The 18,866-nt window shown below is 36.4% G+C and overlaps 1 protein-coding gene across 4 annotated transcripts in view; it reads left to right on the forward strand.

The window, feature by feature from the left end:
- The window catches only part of ADGRB3 (adhesion G protein-coupled receptor B3), a 514,089-nt gene that overhangs the window by 266,852 nt on the left and 228,371 nt on the right, over window positions 1-18,866 (forward strand). For all 4 annotated transcript variants that reach the window (XR_014174267.1, XM_081940251.1, XM_081940252.1 and 1 more), the window contains exons 13-16: window positions 168-314; window positions 1,747-1,822; window positions 8,347-8,449; window positions 13,993-14,036. Coding sequence is in view for 3 of the 4 variants with exons in the window: in XM_081940251.1 (XP_081796377.1) it covers window positions 168-314; window positions 1,747-1,822; window positions 8,347-8,449; window positions 13,993-14,036 (370 nt within the window). In the remaining variant the exon portion in view is untranslated. The remainder of the gene's footprint in view (window positions 1-167; window positions 315-1,746; window positions 1,823-8,346; window positions 8,450-13,992; window positions 14,037-18,866) is intronic.

An 18,866-nucleotide genomic window follows, 5' to 3' on the forward strand; every position in this document is an offset into this window, starting at 1 on the left:
GATTGCAGTTTTTGTTCTTTTTTAATTTGAAATATGTTCCTATAAAACTCATCTTTTCACAATCAGAATTCCGAAATACATGTGCTCTTCTTAATAGATCCATAATAAAATACTTTGACTACTAAAACAAGAATTCTGCTTGATTTTTTTTTTCTTTTTCTTAATAGTGGCCAGCATTCAGAAGCTGCCTGCAGCATCTGTTCTAACAGACATCAATTTCCCCATGAGAGGAAGGAAAGGAATGGTTGACTGGGCCCGAAACTCAGAAGATAGGGTTGTGATTCCCAAAAGTATCTTCACCCCTATGTCAACAGGTAAAAGCTCAGCAGCATTTTAATTTTCTATTTCATGAAAGAAAGCTAACTCGCTAACTCATGCATTTGTGGGCTTGCTTCATCAGTATTTTGGATCAGCTATTTGAAGATTAGCATTACAGTCGGATTTTAGACTTGTTCCTTCTATACAAATGTATAGTGCAAAAGGTGGTTATTGAATCTTAATGATTAGCATTTACAACTAAACTTCTATGGTTATAATATGGCAGTTCTCCAAAAAGCAAGAAAAATGTATAGCAGAAAGAATGTCAAGTTTATTCTTTGTATAATTCGAAGTTCTTGAGTCTGTGAATATGAAAGCTAATTCCTGGATTTCTCTTTTGGGCTTCTCATTAGTTCATAGCTGCCTTCCTATTATAATGCACCTTGAACTGTTTCTATTTCTATGGGAACCCAGTTGAAGTTGGAAATAATATGGCAACAGCAAAGAATCAGTAGGAAAATCAAGGGGAAAGAGTCACTATCGGAGTGGGTGGTCATAATAAATTTAAAATAATAATCATAATAATGGAGACCAGCTGGAAAACATTTTGCCTGCTTCAGAGTGCACCCAAATGGCTATTGTAATCTTTGTGTCCCTTTACACATTATAGGAATAGCCATTTCAGTTCCTTATGTAAAAAGGGGACTGACATAGTACACATTTATCTGGTTCTTCCTCTTCCTTGCTTACGTATCTGTGTGTGAATGATCATGTTCATTATCTATAACTCTCATCCATGGGAAAGGAAGTGATGGGCTTCTCACTACCAAGTTAGTATCCTGTTACAAAACAAGCAAAGATAAGTACTCAGTTGTGCTTGAATGGGGAATGGAGAAGGAGGAAAGTTCTCATAATTATGAGATAGTTCCATTTCCGTATGGGAATGACCTATGCTTACCATTGTTGCGCAAGAATAATTGACGTGTTTCTACAAATATAGGCTTATATAGGACATTATTAGCTAAAATTGACCATGGTTCACTATGAGTCCATTGTGGCAAATGGCTTATTGAACTTTTTGGGATTGGTGGTGTTATTTAAAGACCAGTAACTATTCCAGTGACTTTCCTAAAGCCAAAGAAATACTTGGATTATTAGATTAGGCTATTAATTATAATAATTAAGTTAATACAATATAATACAGTTTAGCAAATGATGTATTTCACAAATAAGGTTTCAGAATGCTCCTAATCATGTGAGATGCTCAAATCTAAAGACTTTTTTCATCCCTAAATGTAAAATCTTACTACATTATTATAAAACAATTCACTAGAATATATTATAATTGTAATCTTGGTTTTCTCTAAGCAAAGTTTTCTATAATGATAAAATACTGTTTTATATATCTCTGTAATGACAAAGTTGGAGATGCTTGGAAAGATATCAAATTTCACCTACATATTGTCTTCTTTCTTCCTTTGATTTTAGAACTAGATGAATCCACTGTGTTTGTACTTGGAGCAGTATTGTACAAAAATTTAGAGCTTATTTTGCCTACCTTAAGGTAAGTGATGACTGTAAGGGACGATTCAAATCAGGGGTGAAATTCAGCAGGTTCTGAATTTTAAACGGAAATTTTGAGTAATTCGTAGAACCGGCAAATGCTACCTTTTGCTGGCCCCAGAGTGGAGTGGGAATGGAGATTTTGCAATATCCTTCCCCCAGGAGTGGGGAGGGAATGGGAATTTTGCAGTATCCTTCCCCTGGATGTGTCCTGTAGAAAGCAGGCAGGAATGAAATATAAGACTTCTTTTCTTATTTTTGTCTAAAGAAGAAACAACTAACCTGTTTTGAGTTCTACATCAAGTGTGTTGTAGGTTTTCCTTGATTTTCCCCATTAACCTTCAATAGCAAAACTGAAGAAAAAATTCTCCAGTTTTGTTTTCCTAGGTCTGGCAAGAGGCTGGACTGAAGAAAAATAGTGAGGCAACAGCATTCTGTCATCTAGAACAGATGATATTTTTTTGAGTGTCTTTAATTTGTGCAATCCCTTATCTTAAACCAGATTGGCAAGGATTTTTGGTATTTCATGTCCAAATCACTTGGATCACGTAAGATTGCTTGCTATCTGTAGGAATCAGCAAGAGATAAGACAGCAATGGGAGAAGACAGAAGCTTGTAATAGGAATAGGACATACTCCTCATGGGTGAACCAAATGGCTTTCTTTAGCTCAATACAAGTAATGGGGAAGGAGACAAAGGTGATCAGGGCTTTCTCTAATGAAAAAAGGAATGGTTAAGAATTAGGAGGAATGGGAGAATGTGTCTCTATGTGTATGTAGGAGAGAGAGAGAAAGGAAGAGCTGTAGAACAGTTCACTCTTTCAATCTGTCAGCTGAAATTAAAGCATACCGGTAAGAGTTAAGGCATAGTGTCTTAAGTGTAGATTGGTGTAGGTATTTATAGATGCAAACATGCTTTTATCTGTGTGACATAAGTGCTTCGATAATGACTGGATATTAACCTAAAGACAAAAATAAAAAGACAGATGACACCATTATTAGATAAGATATAGATATATTTCAAATCCACACATTTATTTAATACAAAAGCTACTAGATGTCCTAAGCATATTGGGGGGGGGGATCTACTCTCAGTGAGTAATAACAGTGCCTCTTCTTAAGTGCATTATTATGTAATTAGGCACAATAAGTTATGTCAAGATTTAGTCACAGCTGACTAAGTATAACTGAAAAGTTCGGCTTCTCACCTTGATGGAGAAAAACTGCAACCATAGGCTACTAGACATTTATCAAAAAATGTTCCATAAAAATCAAAAGGAGATTTGTTCAGAGACTGACAGGGCAGTTTTTGTTCAGTCTATATTACACTGCTTCACACTGCTTGTGTTTGTGCTGTCAAGCACAAACACAAATGAAACCAGAGAAGAATGAAAAACAAGGCGATATCCAGGAAGCCCTCTATACACAGCAAGAAGTAAGAGAGGGTACTTAGTTGCAGCTTTGTATCTTACAATAATACAATACAATACAATAGTAGAGTTGGAAGGGACCTTGGAGGTCTTCTAGTCCAACCCCCTGCCTAGGCAGGAAACCCTATACCGTTTCAGACAAATAGCTATCCAACATCTTCTTAAAGACTTCCAGTGTTGGGGCATTCACAACTTCTGGAGGCAAGCTGTTCCACTGATTAATTGTTCTCACTGTCAGGAAATTTCTCCTCAGTTCTAAGTTGCTTTTCTCCTTGATTAGTTTCCACCCATTGCTTCTTGTTCTACCCTCAGGTGCTTTGGAGAATAGTTTGACTCCCTCTTCTTTGTGGCAACCTCTGAGATATTGGAACAATGCTATCATGTCTCCCCTAGTCCTTCTTTCTCTTTGTCCTCCTTCTGGCGAAGTCTTCACATCAACAGCTTTGTATGGGACAAAATCTACATATGCAGAGTGGGGAAAAACACTAGTGACGAGAATTGGTAGACAGTGGAAGAATGTTTCACTCTTCTCCAGCTGTCTGGAGCTGTCTAAAAGTCTGTTAGGACCACAAAACAATATGTTTTGCTCTTAGTCAGGCTTCGAGAAATTAAAAAAGGGGGGTTTTGGACAGTAAAAAGGGATTAAAGATCTTCACTTGCCCACTAATTCTCCAATGGATTTTATCTTTCTAATGCTGCATTACCTACGAGCACTTAATAGAGAAGTTTACATATGAAGGAAATTCTACCAACAGCATAACTATTTTAACTCTTGGGGTATAGTATTGTGATTTAACATCATTGCTGAAGCCAAATGGGACTTCTGATTGGAAGTTTATCTCAAACCCCTCATATATCTTCCTACGTTCCATCAAGATGCAAATGTAATAAAAGAGAATGTAAAAAAAAAATGTTTAAAATGTAAAGTTTACTCCACGATTCCAGCAGCATTTGAACATTTTGTATAAATGGGAGTATTTTCTCAGATTCACTCTCTAGATCTTACAAGACAAAGTTGGTTTGATGCAAGCTTTGCCTTCCAAATAAGTGCTTGTTAAATGTTCATTTAATTAATGGTAATTAGTTATCAGGCACATAACAAGATTTTAGTTAATTAGTTATATCTGTTACATTTTCAGAACCATATACCAAATAAAGATTGTCAAAAGGCCATCACTTTTCTTCTATTAAAATCTCTTTGGTTCTGAAAAATTAACTTTTTTAATATGTTAGTTTTGATAAAGATAAAGCAGCTTTTCATCCCACTGTGTTTATAGCATGACGCTTTTATGCACAGAAAGTCAGCTGTTCATAAGCTGTTTTTTTGGATTTTCAGTATAATTGTCTGATTAATAAAATACTTTGAGAAGTCAATGGCAGCTTGATCAAATGGTAATACCATGACAACAGTTTCCCTGTGGAAAACCTTTTCTACACATACAATTGTTGGCAGCATATGATCAAGTACCAAGTCTCTTCGGTAAACATGCATTTAATACACTGATTTTAGTGCCACAAAGAAAGATGAGGTGTACCCTCATCAAACAGGGGAAGATATTATACTGTGCTAATGTAGAAACTAGACCAGTGGTTCCCAACGTGGGGCCCATGCCTCACAGGGGGACAATTTGATTTTTAATGGGGGCAATTTGAATGTTTAAACAAAGTTAATGGCCTTTTAGGGTTTCTCCATGTGAGTAGAGTTCACTTTTCTGAGTAAAGTAAGAAGTATATGTCACAAGGGGGGCGGGGGCGGCAGCATCAGGATTTTAGAGATGCTTAGGTGGGGCATGGACAAAAAAAGGTTGGGAACTACTGAACTGGATGCTTAAAGAAAGGTATTCTTCCATTGCTTTCCTGTGCATGTTAAGGACTTTGGCTGTGTTGTTTTGCAAATACCGTCCATCTCAAAGGTGAAGCTGTATTTTGTATTTGTATTTGTATTTATTAGACTTGTTAGCCGCTCCCTCTCCACAAAGGGACTCGGGGCGGCGTACAATAAATAAATCACATGTTACACGATAAGACATTACATTACACAGAGGAGGTATAAAGTCACAACAATTGTTACAATACAAAAACAACAATAATAATAAAGTTAAAAATTAAAATACCCCAAGTTAAAATTTTTAAAGTGTAGAAAGTTTAAAATTGCCAGGAGGATTGGAGATAAAACTATAATTGAGCCAGGCCAGCTAGTTGGAAAAGGTGGGTCTTGAGTTTTGTACGGAAGGAACGGAGGTCGGTAGTAATCCTAATGTCGGGGGGGGGGAGGTCATTCCAGAGGGCTGGGCCCATCACAGAGAAGGCTGATTACATGAAGAAGAAAATGTTTTGTTTTAGAAGTTGCAACCTAGCTATATAATCAGATTTGTCTGATTGTCATCTTGTGGGGTTCTTGGGGCTGTCTGAGCTTGTTTTATTGTAGATGATGTTACCTACTTTGATAACGAAACAAAAAAAAAAAAAAAACAGCCAACCTCAGAGGGCACCAAGGACCCCACAGTTCAATCCTGAACTACAGATATGTCTTCTATCATTATCATTTTTATTGTCATATTGGCTTCATACAAAAACATTCATACCTGGATGTCTTTGTATTTTTTAAATAAATATCTTCATCTTCTGATCATCTTGATCTGCCTTCATTTGTATTCCCAATAATGTTTATTTTTTAAATTTTTGTGGGTTTTGATTTGATAAGTCTTGATAAATAAATTGTATTTTTAATCTTTCAAGAAAAAAAACTAAACCTCACACAGTATATGTCTTAACGTATTCCTTACCTAAATATAACCTATGCCCTTCATTTCCCTTAAGAAAAAGACACGCTGAGTTTAATTATTTTCCTGAATAAATAATCACAATATTATTCCTTCTTAAAAAGTGGCTTCTTTAGGCAGCAAAGAGTCCTTCATCACATCTCTAATTTATCGGAATGTGGCATAGCATAAATGTTCTTGCCAACACATTATTGCTCTCCTTGATTTTGTTTTTGCAGTCAATCTAGATTTGTTTCCTGTTTGATGCCCTTTCATGCAGGAAGTGTTTTGAAACATTTCACAAAGTCCCAAACAATAAATGGAGGCTCATTAAACAAAATTTCTTCCAGAAAAAAACAACAACATTTTGTTTAAAAGCAGGCAATACTATTTTTTGTATATTAACATTCTATCTGTAGGGATATTAACTCCAAAGAAGTTGTGATTATTCAGTTATAAGACTTGATATAATGCATAAATGCACAATTTGTTCGTTTACTGAATTGGAACAAATGTGATAGAAGCTTTAAAGCTTAATTGGACAGTTTTACATCTTGAACAATACACAATATGAAATCTGTATGCACAGGATTTCAATATGCTGTTGGGTATTTATTGTGAGTCTCTTGAGGTGCATTATAAGACAATTTCCACACTGTAGAAAAAGATACAGGGTTTAGTACTTCATAAATTTTTTTAAAAAACCAGTAGATGGCAGCACCTAGCCGACCTTAGGTCATCTAAAAAATAATAATAACTAGGCAAGATTGGACCTTAATTAATACTTAGAAGGCTACAGAAACACTTCAAGAGGTGAATTTCATTTCACAGTGAGGTTTTCAGATGCTGTTAAGTTTAGCAATGAAAACACAAACTTTCCGGGAGGCAAAATGCTTGTTCTTAATTATCCAAGCTCCACATTTAAGCTGAAATATATAGCAAAAAGAAGTTCATCTTGCTTTTTTTCCCCATGAAAACACTGCAATAACTGTCACCTGGTAACTTTCTGAAAGCTCAGGAACCTGCATTGTATTTTCCAGCTGAAAAGAAATTGCCCACTTGAGCTGTGCGATGACAGCTGTTAAATAAAATGTTGCTTCTAAAGATTGCATTGCGATATGGAAATTATTCATTGACTTTATCATAATGGAGTTCAGTTTCATAAGGTACACACAATTTATTGAATAGCCTAACTGCACAGGGAAGAAAACATCATTCCTGCAGTTAGGAATTTGGCAGAGGAGGTGAGGTATTTATAAAAGGGATCCTGATTTTTTTTTTTACTCCAGTCCTCATGCCCAGTCCATTCATTTTTAATTCATTTTGGAATCATATGCCTTGATTCTAGCTTTAGAAATGTATTAATTTAATCAATTTATATGCCTTCCCATCTTGCAAAGGTGACTTTTGTGGCTAACAACTCATTAAAATGTTAAAAAGAAAACAGTGGAATAAAAATATCAATAAGGGTCAGTAAGAATGATAGAGAGAATCTCTCAACATACCCTCCATTTAGGAATATCAAAGAATGGACACTTAAATATTGTCTCATTATCCTTCCTTCCTTTATGGCAAAGGTATGCTTTAGTAATGCCTACCTCTAAGCATCCAAGCAACGTAATGTAATGGCCAGAGGGCAAACTAACTCAGATGACCTAGCTCATCAAGACTATTCATCTTTAAAACTCCTTTAAAAGTGAAGGGCTTGGCAACTGACACCTAGTCCCAAAGTCTCCTAGTGAGTCTGATGACAATTAAGTCATGTCCTGACCTTAGGAATCTTAGAGAGAAATACTTTGATCACAAGTGTAGTGTGAATTCACTGCTATTTTTTTTAATACCGAAGTAGCTCATAGATGGCACAAAATTACATTTAATTCCCTCATGTTATTGATGAGAAAAACAGAGTCGATTTTGAGGAAACTCAAAACTTCTGGAACATCTCCCCCCCCCCCCTCCTGTCATTCTTATGAATGTTTTTCAATAGATATTCAGCAAAATGGCCAAACCAGAGCTTTACAAAAAAATGTGCTTTGTCTAGAACAAATCTCAGGTTTACCAGAAGATTAATGAGTTTATAGGCTTGTGAATATTTATGTTGTGAATCTATTTTTTTAATCAATAAATTGTACTTAGTAAAAGGCACTTGGATCAGCAGGAAGAGTGTCCTTATTCCTGAATATATATGACAGCATTTTTATAATTTCTGTGGAGGAAAATTGATTTAACTTCCCTTTTAGCTAGCCATGTTTAAAAATCACAGTTTCTCTTTGCTTAATTACATCAAGTTGTAGTTTTAGTTATTGTTGTGTTTTTAATTGTTTTTTCCCCCAGAAATTATACAGTTATTAACTCCAAAATCATTGTGGTCACCATACGGCCTGAGCCCAGAACTTCAGATTCCTTTCTAGAGATAGAATTAGCTCACCTGGCAAACGTAAGTATTTCTGCTTATTTTCCAATTGGCTGAAGATTTTAAACAAATAACATAAAGAATTATTTCAACTCCAGTCAATTTTAGCTCACATGTTTTATTTTTTTTGACTGATTTTGTAGTTTGTGGATACTTTTATGTAATTAGAAGCAATATGTATGCAGTACGAACAGAAAGGACTCACTAAAATGACAAATTCATTTTATTTTAGATGCAAAAGCATGACGATTTCCATAGCACTGAATGCCTACATAGTTTCCATGCATTATTAAACTGCTCTTTATAAACTCTAGGAAATCTCCAATATGGTGTATTTATTTAATTTTTATTTCATTTAAACTGCCCAATTCCAGAAGCTCTGTGGCATAGAGTTAAATATACTATAGGCAGAGTCTTTTATTAAGTTTATTAAGTGACTGTTCAAAGTTACAACAGCACTGAAAAAATAACTTATGACAATTTTTCACACTTAACACCGTTGCAGTATTCTCATGGTTACATGATCAAAATTCAGATGATTGGCAACTGACTCATTTTTATTATGGTTGTAGTGTCCCGGGGTCATGTGATCATCTTTTGCGACCTTCGGACAAGCAACGTCAATGTCAAACCAGATTCACTTAACAACCATGTTACTAACTTATCAACTGCAATTCACTTAACAACTGTGGCGAGAAAGATTGTAAAATGGGGCACTTAACAAGTGTTTCGCTTAGCAACAGAAATGTTGGGCTCAATTGAGGTTGTGGACTACCTGTACTTCAACAAGAGCCAGCAGACGTTTAGACTGTATTTGGCACTTTTTGTCTACTTAATCAAGTCCTTCTCAAAAACCTGAGATTGGAAATGTAGTTAGTTGATAGCCTAAAAGGTTTTGCCACTGGATGTAAACTGTTCCAAGTAAAGCTGCCTTTTGCAATTGACTGATGGTGATTTTATCAATGCCATTGATGTTCAAGTGGGGCTCCAGATATTTTGTGATTGCACCCATGGCACCTATTAGTATTGCTATTACCTTTTCTTTCTTTTGTCACAGTCATTATGCTTGTATTTTCATGTCTTTGTATTTTCTTCAGTTCTTCTCTTCTGATGCCTCCAGGTGCTGACACATTCACTATCCAGACTTTTCGTCTTTCCTATCGACAGTTGTTAAGTCTGAGATGTTATATGGCATGTGCTTTAGGGTTTTTTAGGATTGATTAATTGGAATGGCTGGAATTTCAATACATGGCCAACATCCCCACTGAAATAAATGGTTCATAAAATTAACTTTTTATTGGGCCTTATCCTAAAATATGAATAGATCAATATAAAGCGTAAACGAATGTAGATCTTGCCTTGGAAAAGGAACGGTGAAGGAGAAAAGACTATTCAGTTCTGAGAAAAGTGGATGTCATGAGAAAGAAATTCAAAATAAGCCTATCTTAATTATGTCGGAAATTCTGACAGGTCTTCAAGATTCGGTTATTCTCTCTCACAACACTGAAGAAAATTTCTGGAATTTCTGCTGCTTTTTTGTCTCTTCAGATTGCATAATGCATAACTTGGAGGGCCAAAAGAGTCACTTGAAAAATCAATAAATAGGAGTGGAGGTTGTAATTACAGGTAGTAATCAACTTACAATTTTTAGTGACCATTCAAAGTTATAACCGCACTGACTTAGAGCAATAGCACTTAGACTTATATACCGCTTGATGGTGTTTTATGCCACTCTCTGAGTGGTTTACAGAGTCAGCGTATTGCCCCCCAAAAATCTGGGATCTCATTTTACCGACTTTGTGAGGATGGAAGGCTGAGTCAACCTTGAACCAGTCAAGATCAAACATCAGAATATAGGCAGTGTTTGTTTGCAATACTGCATTCTGACCACTGCACCACCATGGCTTGCAATGACTTATGACAGTTTTTCACACTTATGGCTATTGCAGCATTCCCATGACCACGAGCAAAAGTCAGATGCTTGGCAACTGACTCACATTTAAGAGGTAATGTGATCACCCATGGCAACTTTCTGACAAGCAAAGTCTCATGGAGAAGCCAGATTTACTTAACAACAGTGTTACTAATTTAACAACCACAGTGATTTACTTAACAGCTGTGGCCAAAAAAGGGTTGTAAAATGGGTGAAAACGTCCTTTAACAACTGTCTGGCTTAGCCACAGAAATGTTGGACTCAATTGTAATTGTGAAAAGTGTATTGGGGATAGTGCTAGCATTACATTAAAAACAGACTGCGCAATTGTTTGGAATTATATCTTACATGTTTATGTAAAAGGGTTTAATACAGGGGTGTCAAACTCAGGTCATCACGGCAGTGTGACATGACGTATCGGGACTTTTTTCCTCTTCTCTAAACCAGGTGTGACCATGGCCAGCATGTGATGCACCCAGCCCATGGCCTGGGAGTTTGAAAGTTTAATAGAATTGTTAAAATGAGACTGTTTAAATTGTGTGTGTGTGTGTGTGTGTGTGTGTACGTGTGTGTATGTTTGTGTGTATACAGTCTCCCTTTATTTATTTATCAGCACAAATAGATTATACACACACACACACACACACACACACAAACATACACATACCTACATACATACAGTGTATATATAAAATCGACAGTGCTACTTTCAATATATAATTAGCACTGCCAGTTAATCAGTTTCTTTTTTTTTTCAATGTGCTCATTTAATGGTTTCTTTTTTACTTTTCCTCTACAATAATTCACCTAAATTTTAGACAAGATAGTAATTGTTGTAATTAAAATGGCTTTATCTTTGAACCCTGTAGTTAATTTTAATCAGGTGAAGACAATTTTGCTTTAGCTGCAGACCTTGAATGTTGTACATTAATGGCTCACAAAGTACAGAAGTTAATGTTACCAATTTAATCATTTAATTATTTAATTAATTCTTCAACCAAGAAGTAAAATCCTGAACTTTTATTCAAATATTCTTTTCTCATATTGTGCTAATAACTGTGATTCATCTCATATGTGATTTAAATCTGTTCTGTGTGGTTTAATGTGGTGGTGATCAGATGAATATCAGGGCTTAAGATATTTTAAAAGTCATTGTTTTAGCGAGAATCTTGTTTAAGTGGAAAAAAGACCTGAGGCAACTGGTATCTGTATGCAAGGTTGTGTGTCCTAGTGTGAATGTCAAACCAGTGGGCTTTCTTTGAAGAACACCTACCTTTCTGGATGGCTCAACAATTTTGACACACCTATTCCTCCAAAAAGAAGAAATCAAAGTGAAGACTATTAATTTTTATAGTTCCTGGTGGTTGATTTTTGTGCTTATTACTAGGATGCCCATGACAATTTCTAGTTTGCACAAAAAATAGAAAACTTTTTTGATCAAAAACTTTTTTTAAAAAAATATATATAGTTTCTATTTCAGAAAAATATAATCTTTTCATATTTTCTCTGAACATCCAATATCATTGGGTGTGTGTGTGCTCAAACATGACCCCTGTAACACCACAGCTCTATGAGCTGCATTGGTTACTAGTATGCTTCCGGATAAAATTCAAGGTGTTCATGATGACCTTTAAAGCTCTTCGTGGCATGGGTTCAAGTTACTTGAAGGACCATCTCATCCCACTGGGATTGGCCTGTACCACTTCTTCTGGCAGAGGAGGCATCCTGCGGTCCCGTCAACCTGATTATTATGGCTGTTAGGATCCAGGAGGAAGTCTTCTCTGGCTCTGGTGTTGCTCTTGCCCTCTTGAACATCTCCCCCCCCCCCACTATCTGATGTGAGGTTGGCCCCAACCCTCCTGTTTTCGTAAGGGCTTAAAGACCTGGCTCTGGGAAACAGCACAATGGAGATGATTGACTGAATAATAATATAGTATTTTAACTATAGGTAAAGATAGAGGTTCCCCTCTCATATATGTGCTAGTCATTCCCGACTCTAGGGAGTGGTGCTTATCTCTGTTTCAAAGCCGAAGAGCCAGCACTGTCTGAAGACATCTCTGTGGTCATGTGGCCGGCATGACTAAATGCCGAACACACATGGAACGCTGTAACCTTCCCACCAAAGGTGGTTCCTATTTTTCTACTTGCGTTTTTTATGTGCTTTCAAACTGCTAGGTTGGCAGAAGCTGGGACAAGTAACGGGAGCTCACTCCATTATGCAGCACTAGGGATTTGAATGTCCAAACTGCCAACCTTTCTGATTGAGAAGCTGACCGTGTTAGCCACCGAGCCAGCACTTCCCTTTTATTTTAACTATATACATTCTTTAAAATGGACAAAATGTAATTGGATCTTCCTGGATCCAACACAGCAAGGAAATGATTTCTTTCTCCAGTTTAGGTTTTTTTAAAGAACAATCTTATCTCCATAGTGCAGGCTAATATTTAAAGTTTGCAGTGTGAAAGAAGGGAAAATTATACTACACTGTCAGATTTAGTTAGACATATTTCTAGCTTAGACCCCTAATTGTCTTACTCTTTGTTTATCTATTGTCCAAATGACCTGATTGGGTTCATAACTTGTTTTCGTATACGCTAATGAAAAACTTGTTTAAAATGTTAGTCTGGTTGGCTTTTGTCTGTGTGCTGATTTGTCAGAGTAGCTTTTCCAGAGCAAGCACAGGAAAAAAAGTCTCTACAACTTGAGTATATTGGGCATAAAGAGTGGCAAAGTGTTTTCATATTTGTTTTTAGCAGTCTAGATCAGACTGACCTGGACTTCAATCAGAAATAGAGCATTCTATAAAACTGTTTATACATAGCTTCCAGAGAGCTTTTTTTTCTTTTTCTTTTTTTGCTGATTTCTTCATAGTGACAAAGTAAGTTGCTTCTATCTATCCGGATGAAAGCCATCCTGGAAGTCTTCTTCTATGACAACCAGAGTGGATATCCCTTAGGACCACGAACACTATATTTCACATTTAAGGGAGGAAGCGAAAGCTGATTTTTTCATGGCATATTATATGTTTTAGTACAATAAATGAAGCAATAAAGTCAATGGAGACAAAAGAAAACAGTCTTCAAATGGCAACACAGTTGAAACATGACAACTGGTCAAAAGATCATTCGTAAATTATGAAGCAATGTGCAGAAGATAAATTAGGATAACCTCATAGATCTCAAGACGAATGGCAGTGGTTCAACAAGAATTTATGATGATTCTAACTATTCAGACAAAATAAAACAAAACTATATTGTACATGAACAGGTGCAAATTAAACTTCTGGAATGAAGAGAAGCTTGGAATAATTGTGAATGGATTTACAGAGCTAAGAATTTAATCCAGTTCTTATGGTCATTCAAATCTCAGAGTTCAGAATTCTTTGATATAAAATGCATGACTGACATTCTCCCTCTCCCTCTGCCTCTCCCTCTCCCTCCCCCCTCTCTCTCGTGTGTATATGTGTGTGTTTGATTAAATTGTGAAGTTCATACAATGATAAAGCAAGTTTCAGAAGGCTTGATGTCTGATGTAGAATATCATTTTCATGTAATTTCCATTTTCATTAAGGACTGAATAGTTTTTGCCTCTGAGAAAAGAATACGTTTTAATGGACATTCTCCCATTTTTTCAGGGCACATTGAATCCCTATTGCGCATTATGGGATGACTCCAGAATGTAAGTAACAGATGTTTATTGCTCTTATTTGGGATTTACATTACCCAATCACATCAATATCTAGATAGATATTAAAAGGCATGATTATGATATGCAGAAATCTGTGCTAAACATGAACTTAAGTATATAATTATCATGATATAGTGCTGTGCCAATTTCAAGACCATGTTTTCATATTATATATTGGCACTGGGTAATCGGTTATTTAACCAACACACCCACCCTCATCCTGGCATTGATTAGTTAATAATTTACTATTGTCCGGGGTCTCTGACAGTCTCTTGGTATGCATGGAAATCTTTACAGAAACATATGATTCCAACGATTAAATGCTTGTTTGTGCTGGTATTGCAAGAGATCATGTTACTAGGCAACATATTCTGAATACGTTGTCAAATTTTTGGCTGCCAAAGGATGTATATGTGTGCGTGTGTGTCCATACAAAGTGTGTGTGTATATGTTTGTGTATTATTTATTGTATTTGATGAAATGGAGCTGATTAATCATTTCAAAACTAATATTGTAGCAAAGATAGCTGTGTCACTGTTCAAAAAACCCCTCGAAAGAATTTATATTGATAAGAAATTGTAGTGATACGATAAAGGAAATGTGTGTGTATTTCTACCATGTTGTATATTTACGGTCGCTATCAGCCATTGTCAATTGGACAATGTTTTTCTCATGAGGTCTATTTGGCTGCATTTCTAAGTACATTTACTATAGAGTAGTCCAAATGAACATAGTAGGCTATATTTTTAACTAAGCATAGATTGCGTTGTTATGCATACGGTTTTGAAAATATTCTCCATTAAAGCAGTTGTTTTCAGTCAGGCACATGCAAGTTTGTGCTACAAGAAAATTAACATTGGGGGGGTACATTTTAATTAACTGTGCTCTGAGCAAAGATTAAGTGACTGTACCCCTTGAGAATTCTAGGTGCCCTTAGTCTTCCTATTGCTTTATTAGAGTTGAACCATTTTATCTATCTATCTATCATCTATCTATCATCTATCTATCTATCTATCTATCTATCTATCTATCTATCATCTACCTACTTATCTACCTACTTATCTAATTTACTGTATATACCCGCCCAACTCATAAGTGACTGCAGTGTACAAAAAAAAAAAAAAAAATCCCAAATCCTAAAATCATTATTCTTGTAATCCTCTTTTGGGGGGATAGTTTTGGTCAAAAACAACTCTTAAAAGGAAAATAAAGAAGGATTTTTAGTTTCTTCAGGCACTTTCTGAAGTTTTTTTTTTACAAAGTATAGTGAAACACATATTTGTTCATCACATTATACAATGAATTATTTGTAAGCCTTTCTTAAGGTCTCTCTGACATATGGGACTCTACATAATTATGCTTGTATTTTAGAGACTTCTCTTTCCCCATTATCAGGTATTCAAATATGGCTTCTCTGTACTCCAGTGACAAACCTGCAAGTGTAAAAGAATCAATGTGAAGTAGATTTTAAGAGATAGAATGAGATTGAACAAAAATAGCATTTATGCACTATTTTCCTTTGTGCAGGTAAACATTTATGTGTCAGAAATGATTCCATCCTGCCAGTTTAATTGTTCTAAAAGCTGTGAACATTGAAGAAACATTTGAATCTTTTTGCACATGTTTTATAATGGTTACTGTAATTGTTCCACAGCACTCATCAGTATTTAAGGCAACATCAGTGCTTCCCAAGGCATAGAATGTGGTTAGAGTTCACTGCATAGATCCATCCTAGTGTAACAGAAAGATTGTGTTAATCGAGATAGGCCTCTGTAATAAGTGTGTAGCTCATGTCAGTGCAGTTGCGCCTGGGTCCTTTTCATTTTTCATCCTTTCTCTGCCATATTGCAGAGGAAGGACGTATTTTTTCAGGAATGCATTTTTAGGAATCCTCAAAAATGACTTATGGCAGGAAAGTACTTCAAATCTCAGGTTCAGTGAAATATTTCAGTGGTAGTTTTTATATGGCCGTTCCTAAAGCTGCTTAAAGATTTCCAGTAATAGAAACAACCCAATGGGAGAGGCATTAGTCATCAGAGACTACAGTATGTGGGATCAGAAAAGATGGATGCTACCATTTGTTATGCGCCTGTAATTTACCACCGCTGCAGGTTGATGAAACAGTTCGTTTTCTTCTACTACCTTGGAGTTAAGCAGATCACTTACAAGAGGTCAGAAAAGGATCCTTTTTCTTCCATCACATCTTGCTACTGCTTTTTCACTAAATTTGTGAATGTAGGGAAATAATCTTAGCAAAATATGTTTTATGTTTCTGTACCATTTTTCCTCTGCAGTAATCTCATGAATGAGTATTTTACTCTATTTGATCATCTGACAGAATTTGTATTCTAAGACTGTAGGTCTTAAATTGTAGTAAAAGTTCCCAATGTACTGGAATGGGAGGATAGCTATTTTACTTTCATTTATTTATATTCCACATTGTCGGACTTGACAACTTAAACCTCTAAATAGAAATGATCCTTGGCTCCATTTGTTGAAAAAGATATTGTTTATTAGAGGTCAAATGCATTGCAGTATTGCAAAGCCAGATCTGAGAATCATGTGCCAAATCCCTAAGTTCTACTTTTCCTTCCCTTAGCTATCTCCCATTGCCCACTCCAGTGTAACCAATCAGGTACACACAAGATGCTTTCATAACGGACAGTCCAAGCACATTTTGGCATGCTGCACCCTCCTTCTTCCAGCTGAGTGACCTTGAAGCAGCACCTCAAGGAGATGCAGCACTTACTTTCTTATTCCCAAGAATCCCACATTTCATTCCCCCTCCCCACCATTCATGGCAGTCTGTCACGGCATAAAAGGGAAGAACAAGCAAGCATAAGGTGGAAGCTGACATATTTTTGAACCACCTATCTCCCTCAGAGAAGGATTCTGGGCAGTGTACAATAAAGCATTGCATACATTTTATAAAAAAACCACACATATTGAAATATAATATGCAACATTGTGCTATTGAGATATTTTTCTTGGATTCCATCACCTATAGATAAGTTTAAATTCTATTATATACAGCATCACAATTTTCCATATATGGCAGACTGAAATTATGAACCACTCTTTAAAATTATATAAGCCTGGCTTATGTTTATGTCCTTGAAAAACAAAGACAATTTTGGTTTGGTTATATTACAACTTGTTCCAGCCAGCTATTTGGTACAAATGCAGATAGATCTAATATATCATCAGTAAGAGTTTTTGCTTACTCATTGCTCTCTCCAAAAATTGCAGAAAGTATAAATTGTTTCTTGTATAGAAGTTCCTGAATTAAACAGCTGTAACCCAAAGAGTTTGTGATATAGCTGAACAGCCATATTTACATCATATCACATTGAAAGACTGTGCTTTGTCTTTCTATAGCACATGTTGTGTGCTATAAATCTCACAACAATCAGAGTAAAGAATAACTGGAAGAAGATTGTCCTTCTTATTTTTTAAAGATGTGACAGCAGTAAAGTTATCACGTTTTTCTTTCCTCGTTACATCTCCAGGAAGACATTCAGTAAAACTTCAGATCAATGAAGGAACCATCGCATCTCAGTTTCAGAATACATTAGAACCACTAGAGGCTCGCAGTGACATCTTTGCAAGACATTTTGAGGATAAAGTAGTCAGAGTCCCTGTGAACTTGGCATCTTCACTGACAAAATTTGCATAATTTAAACGAGAAGGGAATTTTTTAAAAAAGATCTGAAAGCATGAAGTAGGCTTGCCCTGTGGCCAATCAAATTCTAGCTCTTAGTGAATTAAACTAAACAGTATTCCCTATCTTATAGACACATTGCTGTAGTAACATGCAAAGAAAGAAAAATGAACAGCAGATTGCTGCTTATGAAGCAGTTTCTCCAGCTGATTGCCTTTTGAGCTGTACAGTACACATACAACCATAACTTCAATTCTTTTACAGTGGGAATCATTAACTTTTCTTCTGGTCTCATTTTCATCTTTGCCACCATGCCATCATTATGCTTCCACTATTTTAGTTATAGTGGCCCATAGACTGTCCTTGCCATGCTTTGTAGGGTTACAAACATAAGAAACAGCACAATCCCCATTTCATAGCTGCCTTGTTTCAGACTTTAACAAGGGAGAAACAGTAGTACAGTACAGGTAATCTTCAACTTACAACAATTTCGTTTATTGACTGTTCAAAGTTACAATGGCACCATAAGAAAATGTGACTTTTTCAAAGTTGCAACCTTTGCAGCATCCCCAGGATCCTGTGACCACAATTCAGATGCTTGGCAACAGGTTCGTATTTATGACAGTTGCAGTGTCCCGGGGTCATGTGATACCCTTTTGCAACCTTCTGGCAAAGTCAATCACTTAACAAATGTCTTAACAACAGATATTTTGGCCTCAATTGTTATCATAAGTCAAGGGCTACCTGTTTGTCTCTATGGAACATTCTGCCTCCAGGGGTGACCCCCCCACCCCTCTCCTGGCCTTTCAGAATGGGGTGGAAACATGCAGGGGTCCTACCAGTTTAAACCGCTTCGCTGCGTGTGCATGCGCAGTCTAGAGAATACTTACCTTCCGAATTGCTGTTCGAATTGCTGAAGGAAAACAGCTGAGGTGTGGCAATCAACTCTGCCACACGACTCAGCGGAAAAGATAAAGGTAGGTAAAGTGCAGGGGTCAGCGGGCGGGCCCACTTGCTAGTGGGAACGAACCAGTTCACTCCCAGCTGATCTTCAGAGCTACTGGTTTGTCCAAACCGGTAAAATACCACCCCTAGAAATGTGGCTCTGCAGTCCTTCTTGACGCTGCCAGAGAAGCACACAGCCATGGGGCTATTTAGCA

The sequence above is a fragment of the Natrix helvetica genome, assembly GCF_964273705.1.
Source record: "Natrix helvetica genome assembly, chromosome: 2".
Classification (NCBI taxonomy): domain Eukaryota; kingdom Metazoa; phylum Chordata; class Lepidosauria; order Squamata; family Natricidae; genus Natrix; species Natrix helvetica.